This window comes from Mirounga angustirostris, unplaced genomic scaffold (assembly GCF_029215605.1).
Source record: "Mirounga angustirostris isolate CCGP_5_RB_7025 unplaced genomic scaffold, mMirAng1.0.hap1 SCAF_11, whole genome shotgun sequence".
In the NCBI taxonomy this organism is placed as follows: Eukaryota; Metazoa; Chordata; class Mammalia; order Carnivora; family Phocidae; genus Mirounga; species Mirounga angustirostris.
The window spans coordinates 32,677,616-32,695,618 of record NW_026991719.1 but is presented as its reverse complement, the minus strand read 5'-3'; the positions used below and the strand labels follow the sequence as shown (position 1 = coordinate 32,695,618).

Sequence of the window (18,003 nt, the reverse complement as noted above, 5' to 3'; positions counted from 1 at the left end):
CCATTAAAACAACCTCTTATAGAACACTGGGAGGTTAAATTATTGGCAAAAAAATTCAATCCATTTAAAAGAATTTTTACTATGCACATTTTCCCCCAATTTATCCCATAATAAGAAAAATTACAAGCCATGTTCTCGCCAAATAATTACAATGCAAACAATAAGCTTAGGTTTTAGTGGAATGTATTTATTAGATGAAAAGGTATAAATAAATTCTAAGGAAATCTGCATTACTGAGGTTTGTTAAATCATTGTATCGTAAAAAAGAAAAAGGAAAAGGTCTAAGCATTTTCCATTTAAATTAATTTAGAATGGGGGCAGCACTACTTTATGTCACACAAGTAAATTTAATTAAATGATCCTAAAATGGGAGTGGTTCCTTGAACATCAAGATCATGTTTTCTATCTGATCTGGAAATGTAATAAAATGTCTCTTCTATTATTATGAACTAATTTAAAACTGCTGGAACTTGGACTATTTGGGCCTTTAAAGAAATTCTAAAAAAAAAAACAACCAAAAAAAAACCACACAACCCCTTGTATATATAGTGCAAAATTATATTTATCAGGAAGAAAAAAAGGAATCCATACATTCATTCACAGATTGTTAAGAGAGTTCTTAAACCTGCAAGGAGATGTGCCTGCTTAGCAGGGAGTCTGCTTCTCTCTCTCCCTCTGCCTGCTGCTCCCCCTACTTGTGCTCTGTCAAATAAATAAAATCTTTAAAATGAAGTAGAAAATCTAAACAGACCAATAAGGAGTAAGGAGATGGAATCAGTAATCAAAAATCTCCCATCAAAGACAGACCAGGACCAACTGGTTCTGAAGAATTCTACCAAGCAATTAAAAAAGAATGTCAATCCTCTCAAATTCCTCCAAAAAATTGAAAAGGAGGGAATACTTCCAACTCATTTTATGAGGCCAGCATTACCCTGACACCAAAGCCAGATAAAGGCACTACAGGCCAATACCCCTAATGACTAAAGGTGCAAACATTTGCAACAAATACTAGCAAACCAAATTCAACAACACATTAAAGGATCATACAACATGACCAAATGGGATTCATCTCTGTGATGCAAGAATGATTCAACATATGCTAATAAATGTGATACAGCACATTAATAGAAGGAAAGACAAAAAAAAAAATCATAGGATTATCTTGAGACATGCAGAAAAAGTATTTGACAAAATTCAGCACCCAATTATGATAAAAACTCTCAACAAATTGGGTATAGAAAGAACATACCTCAACATGATCAAGGCCACTTAAGAGAAGACCACAGCTAACATCATACTCAATGATAAAAGGTTGAATGCTTTTCCTCTAAGATCAGGAACAAGACACAGGGGTGCTCACACTCACCATGCCTAGTCCACATAGTACTAGAAAAAATACTAAAAGACATGAAACCACAAAAGACTCTGAATAGCCAAAGCAATCCTAAGGAAGAACAACACAGTTCGAGGCATCACACTTCCTGATTTTGAACTATATTACAAAGCTATAGTAATCAAAACAGTATGGTACTAGCATAAAAACATAGACCAATGAAAGAAAATCAAAAGCCCAGAAATAAATCCACACATATATGGTCAACTAGTATCTGACATGGGAGCCAAGACTACTCAATGGAGACAAGATAGTTTCTTCAGTAAGTGGTGCTAGAAAAACTGAATAACCACATGCAGAAAAGTGAAATTGAACTCCTATCTTACACCACTCACAAAAATTAACTCAAAATGGATTAGACTTAAACATAAGACCTGAAACTGTGAAACATGAAGAAAACAAAGAAAACGCTCCTTTACATTGGTCTTAGCAATGATTTTCTGGATAGGACACCAAAAGCACAAGCAACAAAAGTAGAAGTTAGTAAATGGGACTACATCAAACTAAAAAGCTTCTGCACAGCAACGGGAACTATGAACAAAATGAAAAGGCAACCTATGGAATAGAAGAAAATATCTGCAAAATATATTATGAATAAGAAGCTAATATCCAAAATATATAAACAACTCCATACAATGCAATAGCAAAACAAACAGCTTGATTTAAAAATGGGTAGAGGAACTGTATAGACATTTTTCCAAAGAAGACATACCCATGGCCAACGGGTACATGAAAAGGTGCTTAACATCATTAACCACCAGGGAAATGCAAATCAAAACCACTATAGGATCTTACATCACCCCTGTTAGAAGGCTATCATCAGAAAGACAAGAAATAACGAGTGTTGGTGAGGGTGTGGACAAAAGGAAACCCTTGTGCAATGTTGCTGGAAATGTAAATTGATAGTCTGGAGGTTCCTCAAAAAAGTAAAAACAGAACTACCCTACTACAATCCAGCAATTCCACTTATAGGTATTTATCCAAAGGAAATGAAAACAGGATCTCAAAGAGATGTATGCATCCCCATGTTCATGACAACATTATTCACAACAGCCAAGGAAGTGGGAGGTCATAAGACAGACCTTGCCAAGGGGCGTCAGGAGGCAGACATTTTGGTATCCACTCAACAGCTTCTCCTTCTCCTTCCTCTTTTCTTGTCAGAACGTGCATTCAATGATCCAGGTTAAAAATGAAGGACACTAGTCTTCCCAGCCTCCCCTGAAACCAGAAGTGGCCAGTGACTACGTGCTGGACAATAAGGCAGAAGGGAAATTCTTCAAGTATAAAATGTTTTATATGATTTTTTTTAAAGATGCAAGAAAAACGCCTCAGACCCTTCCTTTCTACTTTAGTTGTATGGGAACATAATGCTTGGAATGACAATAGCCATCCTGCAACCCTAGAGAGTAGGACGCTCCTACACTGAGAATTGCGGAGAAAAAGGTGGGAAAGGGCTTGGGTTCTGATGACTTTCTCGAGTTGCTGGACCAATCTGTAATGGCCTAGCTCTACACCCCTTAGAAAGTGAGGTAATAAATGCTCCCATTATTCAGAGCACTTTTTATTGGACATTCTATGATTTGCAGCTAAAAGCATCCCCACTTACACAGCTGCCAACCACCTGCCTTAGGAATGAGCCCAAGACCCAATTAACAATCTAGCAATAGATACATATAATTACGGCAGGAAGATAGATTCCTTGTATTCGGTACGATTTTCTATATGATGTTCAGAATCACTTTGATTTTCTGTTAGTAGACACAAAAGGGAACAGCATTGATTCCATTAAGCGGCTACTGTGTGCCAAGCACTATACTAGGCACTTTATCTAAAGTGAGTCACCACAGCAACTTCCAGACCAGTCCCCTTTGGCTGGGGAAATAAAATCACATCTGTATTTCCTCAAATCTCATTTGAACAATTTAGCATTTCCTTTCATTACAAATGCAGACCACAAACCACCCAAGTACTTGTGACTTTGCCACCTATAGAAATCACAGCTAGATTCCTATCACACGGCAGTTGTTGAAGACAGCTTGAAATATCATTGACCCTCATCACTCTTTCAAAGGTACCATAATCCTTAGGCTTGCTGCAAAATCTTGTTATTTAACGTGTTAATAAAGAAACACAAATGCTACTGCATCACAATTTTTTAAACGTTTTGGTAACTGAATGTCGATATAACTGGCTTCCTTTGTAATCCTAAGTGTTTGATTTTATGCCCCTAAAAATGATATTCTAAGAGGTATCGATGGCGTCACCAGATTTACAAAGGAGTCCTTGGCACAAAAGGGGTTTAGGCCCCCTGAAACTAGTGCCCCTTCCATCTGCTGTCCATGCAGAAAACCCGGTGATCTTTTTTAAAAGTAAGTAAGATGAAGACATGGCCATTTAAACCTGAAACAAGCCCCAGCTCCTGACTGACCTGGCTCTGCAGGATCTGGTTTAAGCTGGCTCAAGGCTCCTACCCGGTTGGGGGCTCTCCCATCCCTCTAGCCCTAGCTCACTCTGCACCCATTACGCAGGCAGCCTTCCATTTCTTTGAAATCTCCAAGCAGATTCCCAACTCGGGGGGCTTCAAACTTGCTGTCTCCTCTGCCTGGAATGCCTGCTCTTAAAGCAGCAGCTTCGTGCTCAGGCTTCAGTGATGAACCAGGACATCACCTCCACAGAGAAGTCTTCCTCGCTACTGTCTGCCAAGCAGCACCCCTCCCCTCCCCTATCCTGCCCCGTCCCCAGGTATTTCCTGTTTACTTCCTTCAGAGCACTTGCCACAACATAATTATATTGACTTCTGTTCACTACTAAGTCCTGGCATCTAGCAAGGGGCCTGGCACATGTAAAAACCTGACATTCATGGAATGAAGGAATAAACGACAGAAGTAAGTGAAAAGGAAGCTATCATTCATCCATTTCACAAGTGAGGAAATTGAGGCTCCGACATGTTAAATTATTTGTCCAAGGTCATCCAGCGGCAAAGTTATTATTTTAACTGTGGTCCCTTTATCCCTCCACCATTTCTTTCTAAATTCCTTTCCCTGCTACATTTTCACCCATCTGGAAAGCAGAATGGACCCAATATGTTTTTATAGTGTGATTTCATAGGGCTTCAGTGCCCCATTGCTCAAGGATATCTGCTTAACAAACCATCAAAACTACTTCCCTTGAGTATTTCCAGGAGAGCCAAATTGAACAAAAATATCTTACCTGGTTAGAGTGCCTCTTCCTGTCGCTGTCTCTCTACGTACATTGACACACGTGTTTTCTCATCTCTGATTCTTATCAATGCAAACAATAAAATCAGATGGAAGGAAGACAAGTCAAAAAAGGGTAGACTAAGGAAGAAAAAATCTAAACCCCAAATTAAACGCTAGTATGGAGAAGTATATAAGGCACTTTACACCAGCTTATGTGGGCAATTCTGGCCATAGGCTTCCTAATAGCCAGCCTCAAGAGAGAAACATGTCAGTTATGTGACATATTCTGAAGATTAAAAAAATATATAAATTTCCAGGAAGAGCACAACTATTTCTGTACTCTAAGTACTGAGAGAAATTCCCCTTGTGGGTCCTTATAATGAAAGCATGATAGGATAATCAGTATTCTCAACTACAGCCTTATAAAAAAATATATCCGGCTTCAGAGAATGGTGTCTTATAGCATACATAGCTCAACAGACAGGACTGGTATGCCAAAACCTATGCAGCATGGCATTGCCTTGCTCTTCAAAGCGTGATCCCTGGACCAGCAGCATCACCTGGGAACTTGTGAGAAATGCAGAATCTCAGGCCCAATGCCAGGCCTGCTGAATCAGTCCATATTCTATTGACAAGATCTGCAGGTGATTCCCGTGAACGTTAAGTTTAACAAGCACCAGTCTAAAGGTTAAGCTTGATCTGAGGCAAAATTTCCAAGAAAGTCGTATTCATTTATTCCGGCAACACATATTTACTGAGACCCTGGTGACAGGAAAGAGGTCCTACCAATAGGGCATATTCCTACCAGTATGACACCAAAAGCACCACCATAAAGGAAAATATTGATAAATGGGTTACCATTCAAAATGAGTGGCAAAGCAAGCCATAAACAATATTTGCAATAATCCCAAAAGAAAAGGTGAGAACCTGAATATGTCCCAGGTACCATCTTAATGATGGGCATATAGCAATAAAATAAAAACTCTCTACACATATAGAGCTTACCTTCTAATTGGAAAAGACATAAACAAGTAAAATGGAACAAGTAAAGGGCATCAAGTCAGGGGACAAGGTTGCAGTTTCATAGAGGGTGAACAGGGAAGGCTTCACTGAAGAGGTAGCGACCTATACAAGGTCAAAGAGCTAGCTATAAAAATAGCTAGGGGAAGAGTACTCCAAGCAAAGGGAACAGCGAGTACAAATACCCCGAGACAATAAATGCCTAAAACAGCAAGAAGGCCAGTGTGGTTGAAGCAGAGTGAGCAAAAGTGGAATAGGTATGCAGGGGGGGCCAAATCATGTGGGGCCTTCTCGGCCATATTAAGGCTCTGAGCTCTGAGAAAGATGAGAAATCACTGAAGGAAAGGTAATAGGGCGCCTCTGCAGGATGCTGAGTGGGGAAATGGCATAATGAAGTGCTTTTAAGATTGGTTTCTAAGAGATAAGTGTAATGGCTTGAGAGAATCCAGCTGAGTATATTGCACTAATCCCAGTAAATGGGAATTCATTCATTCATTGATTTATTAGGTGCCAAAGCTGTGCCAAGTAGTGTGGGGAGGATCTAGAGTAGGGTGATAACTGAGGGAATTGCCAGAGGAAAGTGAACATAAATGACATTGGAAGGAAAGAAACCCAGGACACAATAACAGATTATATTTATAGAGAAATGACAGAAGTTGGCAACTCAATTTAATCAACATTTATGGATCATCTACTAAGGGCAAAGCCATATGCTGGCTAGGATGCAGGAGTGGGGATGGCGCAGAAGACTTATTTTCCCCTCATAAGGGCTTCCAGCCAGGCGTGCTTAGCCCCTGCCCTGCACTTTTCAAGCCTGAATTTCTCAGATTACTGCAGCTGAGGCTGGCACTGAGACTGGCTTATTTGCTCAGGTTAAGAGCTGTTTTTTTGGGGGGGGGGTTTAACCCTCAGAACTTGTTCTGTCTCCTGGGAGTAGGGGCCAAAGCACCTCAAATTGATTAGTATTAAAAGACAGATTTGGTTTGGCAGGAGGGCGGCAGAGAGGTCTTTTTTTTTTTTTTTTTTGGCAGAGAGGTCTTAATAAATGTCTTTTTGGATCAGTGTTGCAGACTGGCCCTGGGCCACCAGTTTTGGGGCAACGAGTCCTTGAGGTCTGTTTCCACCTGTATGACCTGATGGGTCTCCCACTCTTTGCCACTCCATTCTGTAGAGAAGGCCCCAAGGCACAAAAAGGGAAAGCAGGGGGAAAAAAAAAACCCGAATTTGAAAATTGCCTACCACCAGACAGCAAGGTCTGAGGAGCAGATGCAAATGTATGCAAATGATATGTAAATAGCCCCGTGGCCTTCTAAAAGGTTTTATACAACTGGAAGGGCCCTTGGGGAACTGCTAGCAGATAACAGTGACTCAGAAGCAGAGTGAACTATTTCAAGACAACTTTGTCACACAGATCTTTGCTGCTGTTCTAGCATAGTGCACAGTCTTTAGTGATGTTTTTCTCACTTGGATCAACCTCACCTTCTATAAATAAAAAAAAATCAAGTCTGCCTCTGTTATTTTAGAAGTTATCTAAGTTAATTACACTTTAAAAATACTGTGTACCTTTAATTTTTCTTCAAACGCCTCTTTCACCCAAATAAAGTCATGTTCAATGTGTCACTTCCTCCCTAGAACAATATTTGGCTCCACTGGGTTATGAATGAAAATGCCTCGCTTTCAGTTCTAGTTACTAAGATCCTTTGGAGGATTTTTTTTCCCCCTACTCCACAGGAACTGGCACATTCTCTTCTAATAGTCACATGCTGTATTCAAAGTGAATCCAGAAAAAAAAAAAAAAAAAAAAAACAAGCAAACCCATATGTAGTTGTGAAATCCAATTCACTTCAAGGAGCCACTGGAAAGCTATTCATTAAGAAAACCTGCCCTATTCAGAACGCTGTCGTCTAGACAATCCTATCTACGCGTTTTAGAATGAAAAATGCACATTCGATTCCAATGGGGTAAACTTCCGTCTACATTTATGCATTTAAAAGAGGACACCCCCATCAGATAGGCATTTTAAAAGAGCCCTGAGATGAACTGAATAGTAAGCAACCACAGTCAGCACATCAGACCCGCAGCTGGGCAGTAATTCTGGATTACAGACCGAGGCGCGCGCGCCCGCGCGGGGATGGGGGGCAGTCGCCAAAGCCATTTACCTCCACGTTAGCGATGGAAACAATGATAGTCTAACCAGCCCCCCAAACTTCCAATACTCTTTTAACATTCGAGGGTGCTTCAGCTTTTTGACAGGAAGGTCAAAGGAAGGGAAATCCCTTTCATTTTCGAGGAGTTTTTTTTTTTTTCTCCCTCACTTGAAAGGGCCTCCAGGAAGCTGTTGGGCAAAGAGGCATCTGGGGAGATGCCACGTTCGGTGTAAAACAAAAACAAAGCGCAAAGACGCGGAATCCCAACAAATGAGAGACTGAAAAAGAGAGGAGGGAAGACGGACAAAAACAAGAGGTGAACCTCTGGAGACTGAGGAAACGACAGCGCCAGACAGAGTAACAAAGAGAAAGAGAAGAGTCGGGGGCGCTGCTCCCGCAGCCGGGAGTCCGGGGAAGGGCCGGGCAGGCGGCGAGCGCCCCCCCGCGGCCGGGGCTGCCTCTTACCTCCTGGGCGAGTTTCTGCTTGAGCACCAGCGCGGCGCACAGGTAGCCCGCGCGGCCCACGAACAGCTCGTCCGAGCCGCACTCTAGGAAGGAGACCGGCGCGCAGACGGCGCACAGAGCCCGGAACTTGCCGAGCGGCTGCACGTAGTCGGACCGGCCCAGGGCGTGGTACACGAGCGTGGCCACGGCGTACACGCCCGCTCCCCCGAGCAAGAAGGCAGCGCGGGTGTCGGCGTCCGGCTCGCCCCACTCCTCGGCGCGGGCGCACGCGTCTATGAGGCGCTTGGCCGAGCGCAGGTAGCGCTCCCGGGCCCCGGCAAAGAGCGGGCTCTGCGAGACGTGGTAGAGCATGTAGGCCACCCCGGCCACGCCGCCGTACAGCCCGCCTTGGCAGCTGCTGGCCGCGGCCGCCGCCCCCCGGGCCTCGGCGCCGCCCCCGAGCGGGGGCAGCTCCTGAAGGATGCGCTCGATGGTGGCGGTGACCAAGGGCGCCACCGCCTCCTCGCACTGGCCCGCCAGCAGACTGCCCTGGTAGTCATCGAAGCGGTTGGCGAAGCAGCGCTTGGTGTCCATGCTGCTGCCCGTGCCCCCCAGTGCTGGGCCGGGGTCCGCTGGAGGGCGCGCCCTGCAGCGCCGCGCACCACCTCTCGCTCTCGGAGGCGCTCGGCTGGCGGTTGATGCGGCGGGGATGGAGCAGGGAGGCTGAGACGGGAGGTGACTAGAGGAGGCGGGCGCGAGGAAGAAGCAGGGAGCGGATTGCCAAGTGGGGCACCGGGCTGCCGCGAAGCTCGCGAGTGGCCCGGGCCGGCGCGGGGGATGCGCGTCGTACGCCCCCCTCCGAGAGGCCGCGCCCTCACCGAACCCGCCCCCTCCTGCGCCGCCGCAGCTCGGCCGCCTCTCCAAGGGGCCGAGGTGATCTCCGGCAGGACCCACTCGGGGCCCGCGCCACTCCTCCCGCTCCGCCCCCGGCTCCTCCCTTCCCGGCGGAAGGCCGGGGACGTGCGGGACACCGATCCGGAAAGCTGAGGCTGGGCACACACACACCTGGCGCTGGAGGTGAAGACCTCGAGTCCCTAGTACACTCAAAGTGTGGTCCTCGAGTCGGCAGATCAGCATCACCTGGGAGCGTGTTAAAAACGCAGCAGCTCAGACTTCGCCCCAAACCTATCGAATCAAATCAGCATATTTAACAAGATCCCCAGGTGATTCACGTGCACATTAAAGGTTGAGAAGCCACTGAACTGGGGGTGGGAGGTGGGAAACTAGGAAAAAACGGAGCGCCCTCCTGAAACTTGTTTTGTCATCTTGGTCACTTTGGAATTCTCATTCTGAATATTTCAGTCCCAAAGGCTGAGGGCTTTGAGTACATCACGTGTCAAGCATGGAATCGGTGGAAGGCCCCATAGGGAAATTTTCTTGGCCTTGGTTGTCGTGTTGCTTTTCTTGGAGTACACAGGAGTAAAAATTCAAAGAACTACATACACCAGGTTAAGGTAAGAGGGTGGGGGGTTCTGTCTTTCTCCTACTCTAGAGACCCCTCCCTCCCATGCATGCATAGTAAGAGCCTAGTAAATATGGTGACGTCATTTACTAGTTAATATAAGGGCAAATGCTGCGTGAGAATTTTCGGCATTTTTACCCTTTTCTGCGGTTCCTTAGTTAACCTCTTTCCTCCCTTCCTTCCTCCTCCTGTTTCTTCCCTTCTGCTTTCCTTCTGCAGGCGTTATTGAGGGTCTCCTATGTGTCCTGGACTCTGGAAATAGATGGATAAACAAAGTAGACACGGTCCTAGACCTCTTGGAGCGTGCAGTCCACTGGGAAAGACAGAAAATGAACAATTACACAAACAAGTTGCCTTTCTTTCATTCAGCTGTTTTAAAATAATTCTTCCATTCCCAAAGTGTTGACAAGTGAAGGCCAAAGAGGTCACCTCTCCCAGGGGTATTTGCATTTTGATAGGGACTGTGCGAGACACAAAAGAATAAGTGGCTCTTGGAAAAGTTTCTGACACTTGGTGGGGAGAACAAATGCTCCACATACTTGAAGGGCCAGTTTTGTTTGGAGGCAGTTTTTTCCTCAAAAGTGGTAATTGTCACAATGATTTGGAAGCAGAGATTAAATAGCCTGCCCCTCTGTCGATGCATTCTGGAAAAGGAGCTCTGTTTGCCAGGATTACTGCCAGGACTAACACATCCACAGAGTAGATGCTGTGGCCTCCATCCTCCTATAACACTGCCAAAACAGGTTTATTTTGAATTATAAAAAAGCTAAGTTCACTTTTAGGCAGGGAGCTTGATGGGTTAAGGGTATCAAAGAAGCAACTGGAATAGTTCGCTTCTCCTTGGGCCTTTTTCCTCATGCCTCAATCGTGGTAAACATTAGGAGTGACTTTTGTCCCTTCCAACAAGGAGACCTAAAATGCAAACTTTCACAGGCAGGAATGAAGCTTTATTCCACTTCGTTGCTCCACACCTCCCCCTTGTCATGAATCTAGAGGCAACTCTGTTAATTTTGACTTCGATTATCCTTTCACAAATCCCAGCACGAGGGTAGCACCAGCAGCAATGACAGGGCCTTGTGCTCACAGACTTCAAAAACAAAAAAACCAGTGAGCAGGTCTCAAGAGAAGGCGCTCTGCCCTTTCCCAGTTGTGTCACCCCCTCTGTTGCCCCAAAATGCTGCATAGCAAGCAACCACAAAATTTTGTAGCCTGTAACAATAAGTTTACTGCTCATGCATCTGGGATCTTGGCTGGGCTCATTCATGTGTCTGGGGGTGGGCTGGCTGTTGCTTGGGGAGATTGGTGCAACTGGGCTCTAGTTCACATGTCTCTCCTCCTCCAGCCAATCCCAGCATGCCCGCATGGCAGTGGCAGAGAGGTAAGAGCCCAGGTGAAAACGTGCAAGACTTCTTTAGGTCTGGTCTTAAAGCTGACACATTTTTACCTGCCTTAATGTATTGGTAAATCACATGAAAAATGCAGGGTGTCTTTATGGAACTGTAAAGTATATGACAAAGGGTGTGTATACAGGGTGGGGTGAATTATTGGGGCTTCTAGGGGTTTTGGACAGTGAAACAGCATGATTTGGGAGAAGCAAGAAGTTAGCGGTATCCAGAAGCCCTCTTAAACTCATAGGACAAATTAACCCTTTTCCCTATAAATGTCTTTCCCGAAGACCCTACCACTTGGTCTGTTGCACAATCACCTGGCAAAACTTCAGTCCAGAGCATCCTTCAGGGTGGAGCTAGCTCTTTAGACCACATGAGGCCTTGCCTCCCATTGCCATTTACTTAATTCACAAGCAGTATTGCTTATTTTAATATCATGACTCCACCAGAATACATTCTCCATGAGGGTAGGGCTTTTTGTTACATTTATTTACTGGTAGGCACCAAGAGCCTAGAATAGTCCCTGGCACATGTATTGGGCATTCAATAAAGGTTTGTGAAATGATGAATGACTTACTATGAGAGCATCACAGCAAGGGAACCTGGAGTGTAGAATGCAGAATAAAGAATGCAGGGTAAACTGTTGAAAGTTTACCCTGACTTGATGAAACCCTCACTGTTTTCTTGGATCCTTTTGCTCTTATGAATGCAAGAATGTAAACATTCTGCAGTTTCCGCTTCCTTTCTTTGTCTCCACAGGCTGGTGACCTATACACTTTACAGTGACGTCACACAATCTGTTTTTACTAACTAACCAGGTGTAGGAGATTTCTTTTTCCAAATACGGCCCTAATGACATCTCCTATGCCACGTGTTCCTCTACAATCGGACACTGACATTCCTCTCATCAGATGGTAGGGTATGTGTCCCCTCTTCTTGAATCCGAGTGCACTTATAACTAACATAACCAGTAGAATGTGAGTGAAATTATACTGCATGGCATCCAAATATTTAAAAAAAAAAATGGTGCAGCTTCCATGTTACATGCTGGACCACTCCTAGTTGGAGCCTTGAACCACCTTGTAAGAATCTGACTATGCTGAGGCGGCCATATTGTGAGGAAGTGCAGACAACATGAAGAGGCCACTTACAGGTGCTTGTGTTGACAGCCCAGCTGACAGCATCAGCTGACAGCCATTTGAATGAGCCACCTCGGATATACAGTCCAACTGAGCCCTCAGATGACAGAAGTTCTATGAGAACCACCATCCCAATCCCTTCCAGAATTCCTGACCCACAAAATTATGAGCAAAAGAAAGTAGTTGTTTTAAGCTACTAAGTTTTAGGGTAATTTGTTGTGCAGCAAAGGTAAGTAGAATAGCTTGCTAGCTTCCCATCATCCAATGCCATAAAGTCCCCTATAATCTGTACTGCCCCCTCAACAGGGCAAAAAATAGGAAGAGGAATATTTTGGGGAACTCTGCACAGGGAGACAGGAAGTATGGAGGCACACAGAAAATTGTGTTCCAAAATAATAATTCTAGATGGATTCTTTAGAAGTAGCAATGACCCCACAAAGAAATTTGCAGCCTATACAAAATCTTGCCAAAGGCAGTTATTTTGCCCTTATCTGCAAGATTTGTCCTGATCTTTACAGAATCTCTAGCAGCATTTGCTGACAAGCAGCTCCCAACACATGGTTTCTGTGATCTTGCTGAATTGCCCAGTTCCTAGTTCTTCCTCAGGATTTCCTTATTATGCAGATTATGCAAAACTATGGATGGAAAATAGTTTTAGTGGGTTCCTCAAGGAAGCCACATAAAAATTATGCAAAACTATCCAGGAAGAAAATATTAAAGGGTTTCTCTGATGCAAATCATTGCTCTCTCAGGGTGAATATGGGGGAAAAAAAAAAAACTCAGTAATTTTATAACTGTCAAACCTCAACACTTAAGGGTTAGTACATTTTATGGGATAAACGATCTTAAAAATACTTTCAGAAAGTTTTCTGAAGTTTTGCTCCAAGGGCTCATCCTAGAAATGGTTTAGTTGACTCAATCAGAGCTATGTCTAGTCCTTATAGTACATTCTCTTTGGAAATGCTGCTCTGGTTTTTTTAGCTTAGTTACCTAAACTTTGGAGACCTCTCCTGCTTCTGCTCTTTTGTCCCCTGAAGACCCTTCTCAAAATAGCAGCCTGAAGAAGTCAGATCCTATCTTCTGATTTATGTCAGTGTTGCACCTGTCCCTCAAGGTAAAATCCAGAGCCCATAGGACAGCCCAAAAGGCCCACTGCCATCTCGCCCTTCTTACTTCTCTAACCCCCCTCTTATTCTTTTTCCCCTTGTTCCTTCAATTCCAGCCACACTGGCTGCCTTGATACTCCTCAGACATGCTAGTCAGAGCCTTAACTTGGAAAATAATCTTTGGGGGCACCTGAGTGGTCACTGGTTAAGCAACTGCCTTCGGTTCAGTCCCAGGATCGAGTCCTGCGTCTGGGCTCCCTGCTCAGCAGGGAGTCTGCTTCTCCCTCTGACCCTCCCTCCTCTCATGCTCTCTCCCTCTCTTTCTCTCACTCATTCTGTCTCTCTTTTCTTTGCAGTTTTCTCTTCCTGGAATACTCTTCAAAAGATATACTTGCCCCTTCACCTCTCAATGAAGTCTTCCATAACTTATCATTTAAATTATAACCTTCCCCTGCCAACCATTAGTATCTACTCACTATATATTTTTACTGATTTATGTTGTTTCTTGTCTCCTTTTCCTAGGATGTAATCCCCACGAGGACAGACATTTTTGTCTCCATGGTTCCCTGCTTTATCCCAAGCACCTAGATTAATGCCTGGCACACAGTCTTTTCTCAATATATATTTATCAATGTCGGTGATACCCTTCTTACTGTCAAAAACTTCCACCAATCCCTAACTCATGGCTGAGCTTTGTAGTCTACTTTCATGATCAATTTCTTGATAGTGCTTCTCTGTATAAGCAGCCCTAAATATGTGCATTTTTGACATAAGATTTGATTTTCTTTCTTGTCTCTTTTTCTCTATATCCAACATTATCCATTTTAAGCAATTTTTAGCCATTACATGTCAAACATGATTGCCAGCACACAATGTAATGGCAGATTAGAAACTAGGCAAAAGAAGTAAGTAAACTGTCACCCATCACTCTTTCTGAAGGAGGGACAGCCCGGTGTGATCAGTCACATTGGCCAAGAACAAGTAATGTACACCCTACCTTACTGGATATGAGAATAATATATGTCAATTATACCTTTGGGTACTATAATGTGTGTGTATGGATGTATGACTCGAATGCACTATAATAAATTACTGCTGTGTGGGGCAAAATACTAAAATAGATATGCTTCTATTTTACACTAATGAATCTGTGTAAAGTTACCTTAAATTGGCAAGTGAAGATGGGGATGTTCCTTTGGTTAGAGTAAATTCTTCAATTTAAAAATGTTAACAGTTTCCTACATGTAGTCATTTTTAAGGTTTTCTCCAATATTCAGGATTAGGAGGGGAAGAGTGATTGAGAATCCCTGTGGTATAGTTCAACAGATGTCAAATAATGACCTAGTAATGAATAATGCATTAATTAATATTCTTTTTGTCTTATGATAAAGCAATATTTCTATTTCTACATCTATAGTTCTCATTGTTGGAAGAAGTTTCAATGTGAGAAATATAAGGTAGAGTTTTTCTCTGATACAATTTGTAGACATTTGCATGAATGCAAAAGATTGGGTAGTAGTTAGAAGATCAGATATGTCTCAAATAATTGATCCTGATTATGACTTTGGAATGCTCATGCTCACACTTTTCCAACTGTCCTCAATATGAAGTGATTTCTCAATATATCTTGGCTCAGCATTCCCATGAGATATAATAAGGAGTGATATCCAGAAAGAACTGACGTCCCAGCCCATAGTCCAAAAGGTAGAAAAATCCATTACCAGATAACCAAAGAAAGCTAACTGCTTTAGGTTGACAAGGATTAACAGAATCATGAAGCTGGAAAGATCCAAGAAATCATCAATTTAATCCTTTCCTTTAACAATGGGGAAATTTAGGCCCATTGCAGTCATACAATAGGGAGTCACTGAATGGTGGGAAAGAAGAGTGATGGGATCATATCTGTGCTTTGGAAAGATCATTTTTCTAGAAAATTGGAGGATATATTTGAGAGGCAGAAGATTTATCAGGATGGTAAGTAGAATCAAGAAATGAGGAAATCTGAGTTAGGTCAGTGGCAGGAAGCATGGAGAGACTTAGAAGGAGTCAGGAGATATTAAGCAGGTAGGATTTACAGGGTTTGATGACTGACTGGATGTGGGAGTAAGAAAGAAAAATCAAAGATTATGGCTGGTTTCTGCTCTGGGCAATTGGGCCAGTGGAGGTGCTGTACACCAAGTCAAAGGATATAGGTGGTAGAATAGGTATGAGAAGAAGGACAATGGCTAATGCAGTTTGAAAACGTTTGAGTATGACTTTCAGTCTTATTATGGGGAAATATATATATGGTGTGTGTGTATATATATAATTTCAGTATTTAAGTCCCAAAGATGCAGTCAAAATTCAGTAAGTGTGATTAAAGGAGGCTGATGGAGGCAAGCTTTGGAAATCGGTTAATATAGTGAGAACATGGGAAAAGGCATGCACCTAGACTTCAGAGCAAAGTCTGTTGTGCTTGTCAACCCAGCTTCTGTTCCTTTCTCCTATCAATAATATCTTGAATTTCCTTGGAGAAACAACCCATAACATGTAATTTGAAGGGAGCTGAACCATTCCTGTGTCCCCAAGGTGAGCATATATCCCAGGCCTGCCCATGGAGAAGCAATTCTGAGAGGTTAGAACCATCGGGAAAGCTGGGATTGCTAAAGTAGGATTAAATCTACAGCTGCTGGTGGCCATCCTGTGAATGCAAGGAGAAAGCAGGTGTAAAGCACAGAGAGGAAAGCAGAACTGAGTCACAGATAAAAAACATGACCTGATGACATTGTTGGTACACCCACGCCTGGCTTTACCTGAAGAACTGTTCAGTTATGGGACCCAGTACATTCTTTTTTTTTGCTCAAGTGGGTGTCTGTCACTTACAAAGAAAGAGGTCTGGACTAATTTGGGTTTTTGATAAAGTAGTTTGTGGGGGTGCCTGGGTGGTGCAGTCAGTTAAGCGTCTGACCCTTGGTTTTGGTTCAGGTCGTGATCTCAGGGTTGTGATATCGAGCCCCATGGGGCTCCACACCGAGTGCAGAGTTGGCTTATGACTCTCTCCCCCTCTCCCTTTGCCCCTCCCCACTGCTCGTGTGCACTTTCTCTCTCCCTTCCTCCCTCCCTCTCCCCCTAAAATAAATAAATCTTTAAAAAAATAATGTGCTGTGATTTGTTTAGAGAAGATGGGTAGGCAGGGAGGGAAGCAAGAAAAAGGTTTGGAGAGGTTGTAGAAGTCAGGTTTGAGGGGATGAGTAAGACCAAGAGCTGATTGAGAAGAGCTCTTGAGCAATGAGTGAGTGGAGGTGTTGAAATGAGACCTGATGTCAAATTCCTGCTCCACCAAATCTAACTGTGTGACTTTGAGAAAGTTATTTAACTTTCCTTAGCCTCAGTTTTTTCATCTATAAATTGGTAACAATAAGAGAATCTGTCTCATAGGATGGTTAGGATAATGCCTATAAAGGGTTTATCTTGATGTCTCGCTCTGAATAAATGTTAGCATTTGTCCAAAACCATCATTATTCTACATGTAGTTGCTTCAAGAAGTGTATTCCTGTTGCCTGATTACCACCTAACCTCTTGTATCTTCCTCTTTTCCTAAGCTGATTTTCTTTAGAAAAGAGTTGGGGTGGGGGGGGGGCGGTTGTTTGTTTTGCTTATTCTTTCTCAATGATTCCTAAATCAAACACGTTACATTTGCAGGCCTAAAGATTTCTTTCTTTCTTTTTTTTTTTTTTTACCATGACAAATTCAACTTCTAAGGTAGAAAAAGAAATCATGCTGCGTTTTTTCAGCTTTGATGTGATTGCTGGTAATAAAGATTCAAGTTGACAAATTTTGTTGCTGATGCATAAGACAGAATAAAATTAATCTTTTTCAAGGCTGTCTGGTTCTGCAGTGCTAAGAGTAGGCAGGAAAGTAAAAACATGTGACATAAAGCCATGTAGGTGAGCAGATCTGCAAAGGAGGATAAGCAGGCACTAAATGAGGGGGATGTTTGACTCAGTGGTTTTCAATCTTTTAAGTACAATGGAAACTTTCCACAATTTCTCCTTACTTTACCAAACTCTCACAACTTTGAAAAAAAAAAAACAAAACCCAACCCTGCAAGATGTCTTTGGTTGCTGTGGTTATTTGAACTGCTTCTGAAAGGATTGACAGAGAAATTAGTTGATTATTGGCTAGGAGTTGTATAGCACAAACTTAGTTTAAAAAGAAAAAAAGTATATTCAGTCTCTATATTTTCTCTTTCAATTAAGATGTTCCAGAAAGTTGTCAGTATTATCTATTTAACATGCAGGCAATTAGAACTTCACTTAACTGAATCTCCAGGTCACCACTACTCAGTAAAATTGATTTTTATTCAGATAGTGACATTTAACCTCTTTTTTGTCAAGGGCATTATACGTTTGGATTTTGAGTTTTGCATGGTACATACAAAATTGGAATTCAGATATAGAGGAATAGTGGATTCAGAAGAGATAAGTGGGTAAGTATATATAAATGATGAGTGCAAAAGCATCCAAAAGACTGGCCTTCTATAAAAGGGAGCCTGGAAATAAGTCAATGGAATAGAACATCATGACAGTCTATTAGGAACCTATTAAGGTTCCTGCTGCCAGATAAATGTCAAGAAAAAGCAGAGATATTTATCTAGTCTCAATA

General features: G+C 42.9%; 1 protein-coding gene across 1 annotated transcript in view; it reads right to left on the bottom strand.

The window, feature by feature from the left end:
* Positions 1–8,914, bottom strand: part of LANCL3 (LanC like family member 3) — a 93,061-nt gene extending 84,147 nt beyond the window's left edge. The window contains exon 1 of the mRNA XM_045876222.3: positions 8,226–8,914. Coding sequence (XP_045732178.1) covers positions 8,226–8,798 — 573 coding nt within the window. The 5' untranslated portion in view covers positions 8,799–8,914. The remainder of the gene's footprint in view (positions 1–8,225) is intronic.
* Positions 8,915–18,003: the final 9,089 nt, after the last annotated feature.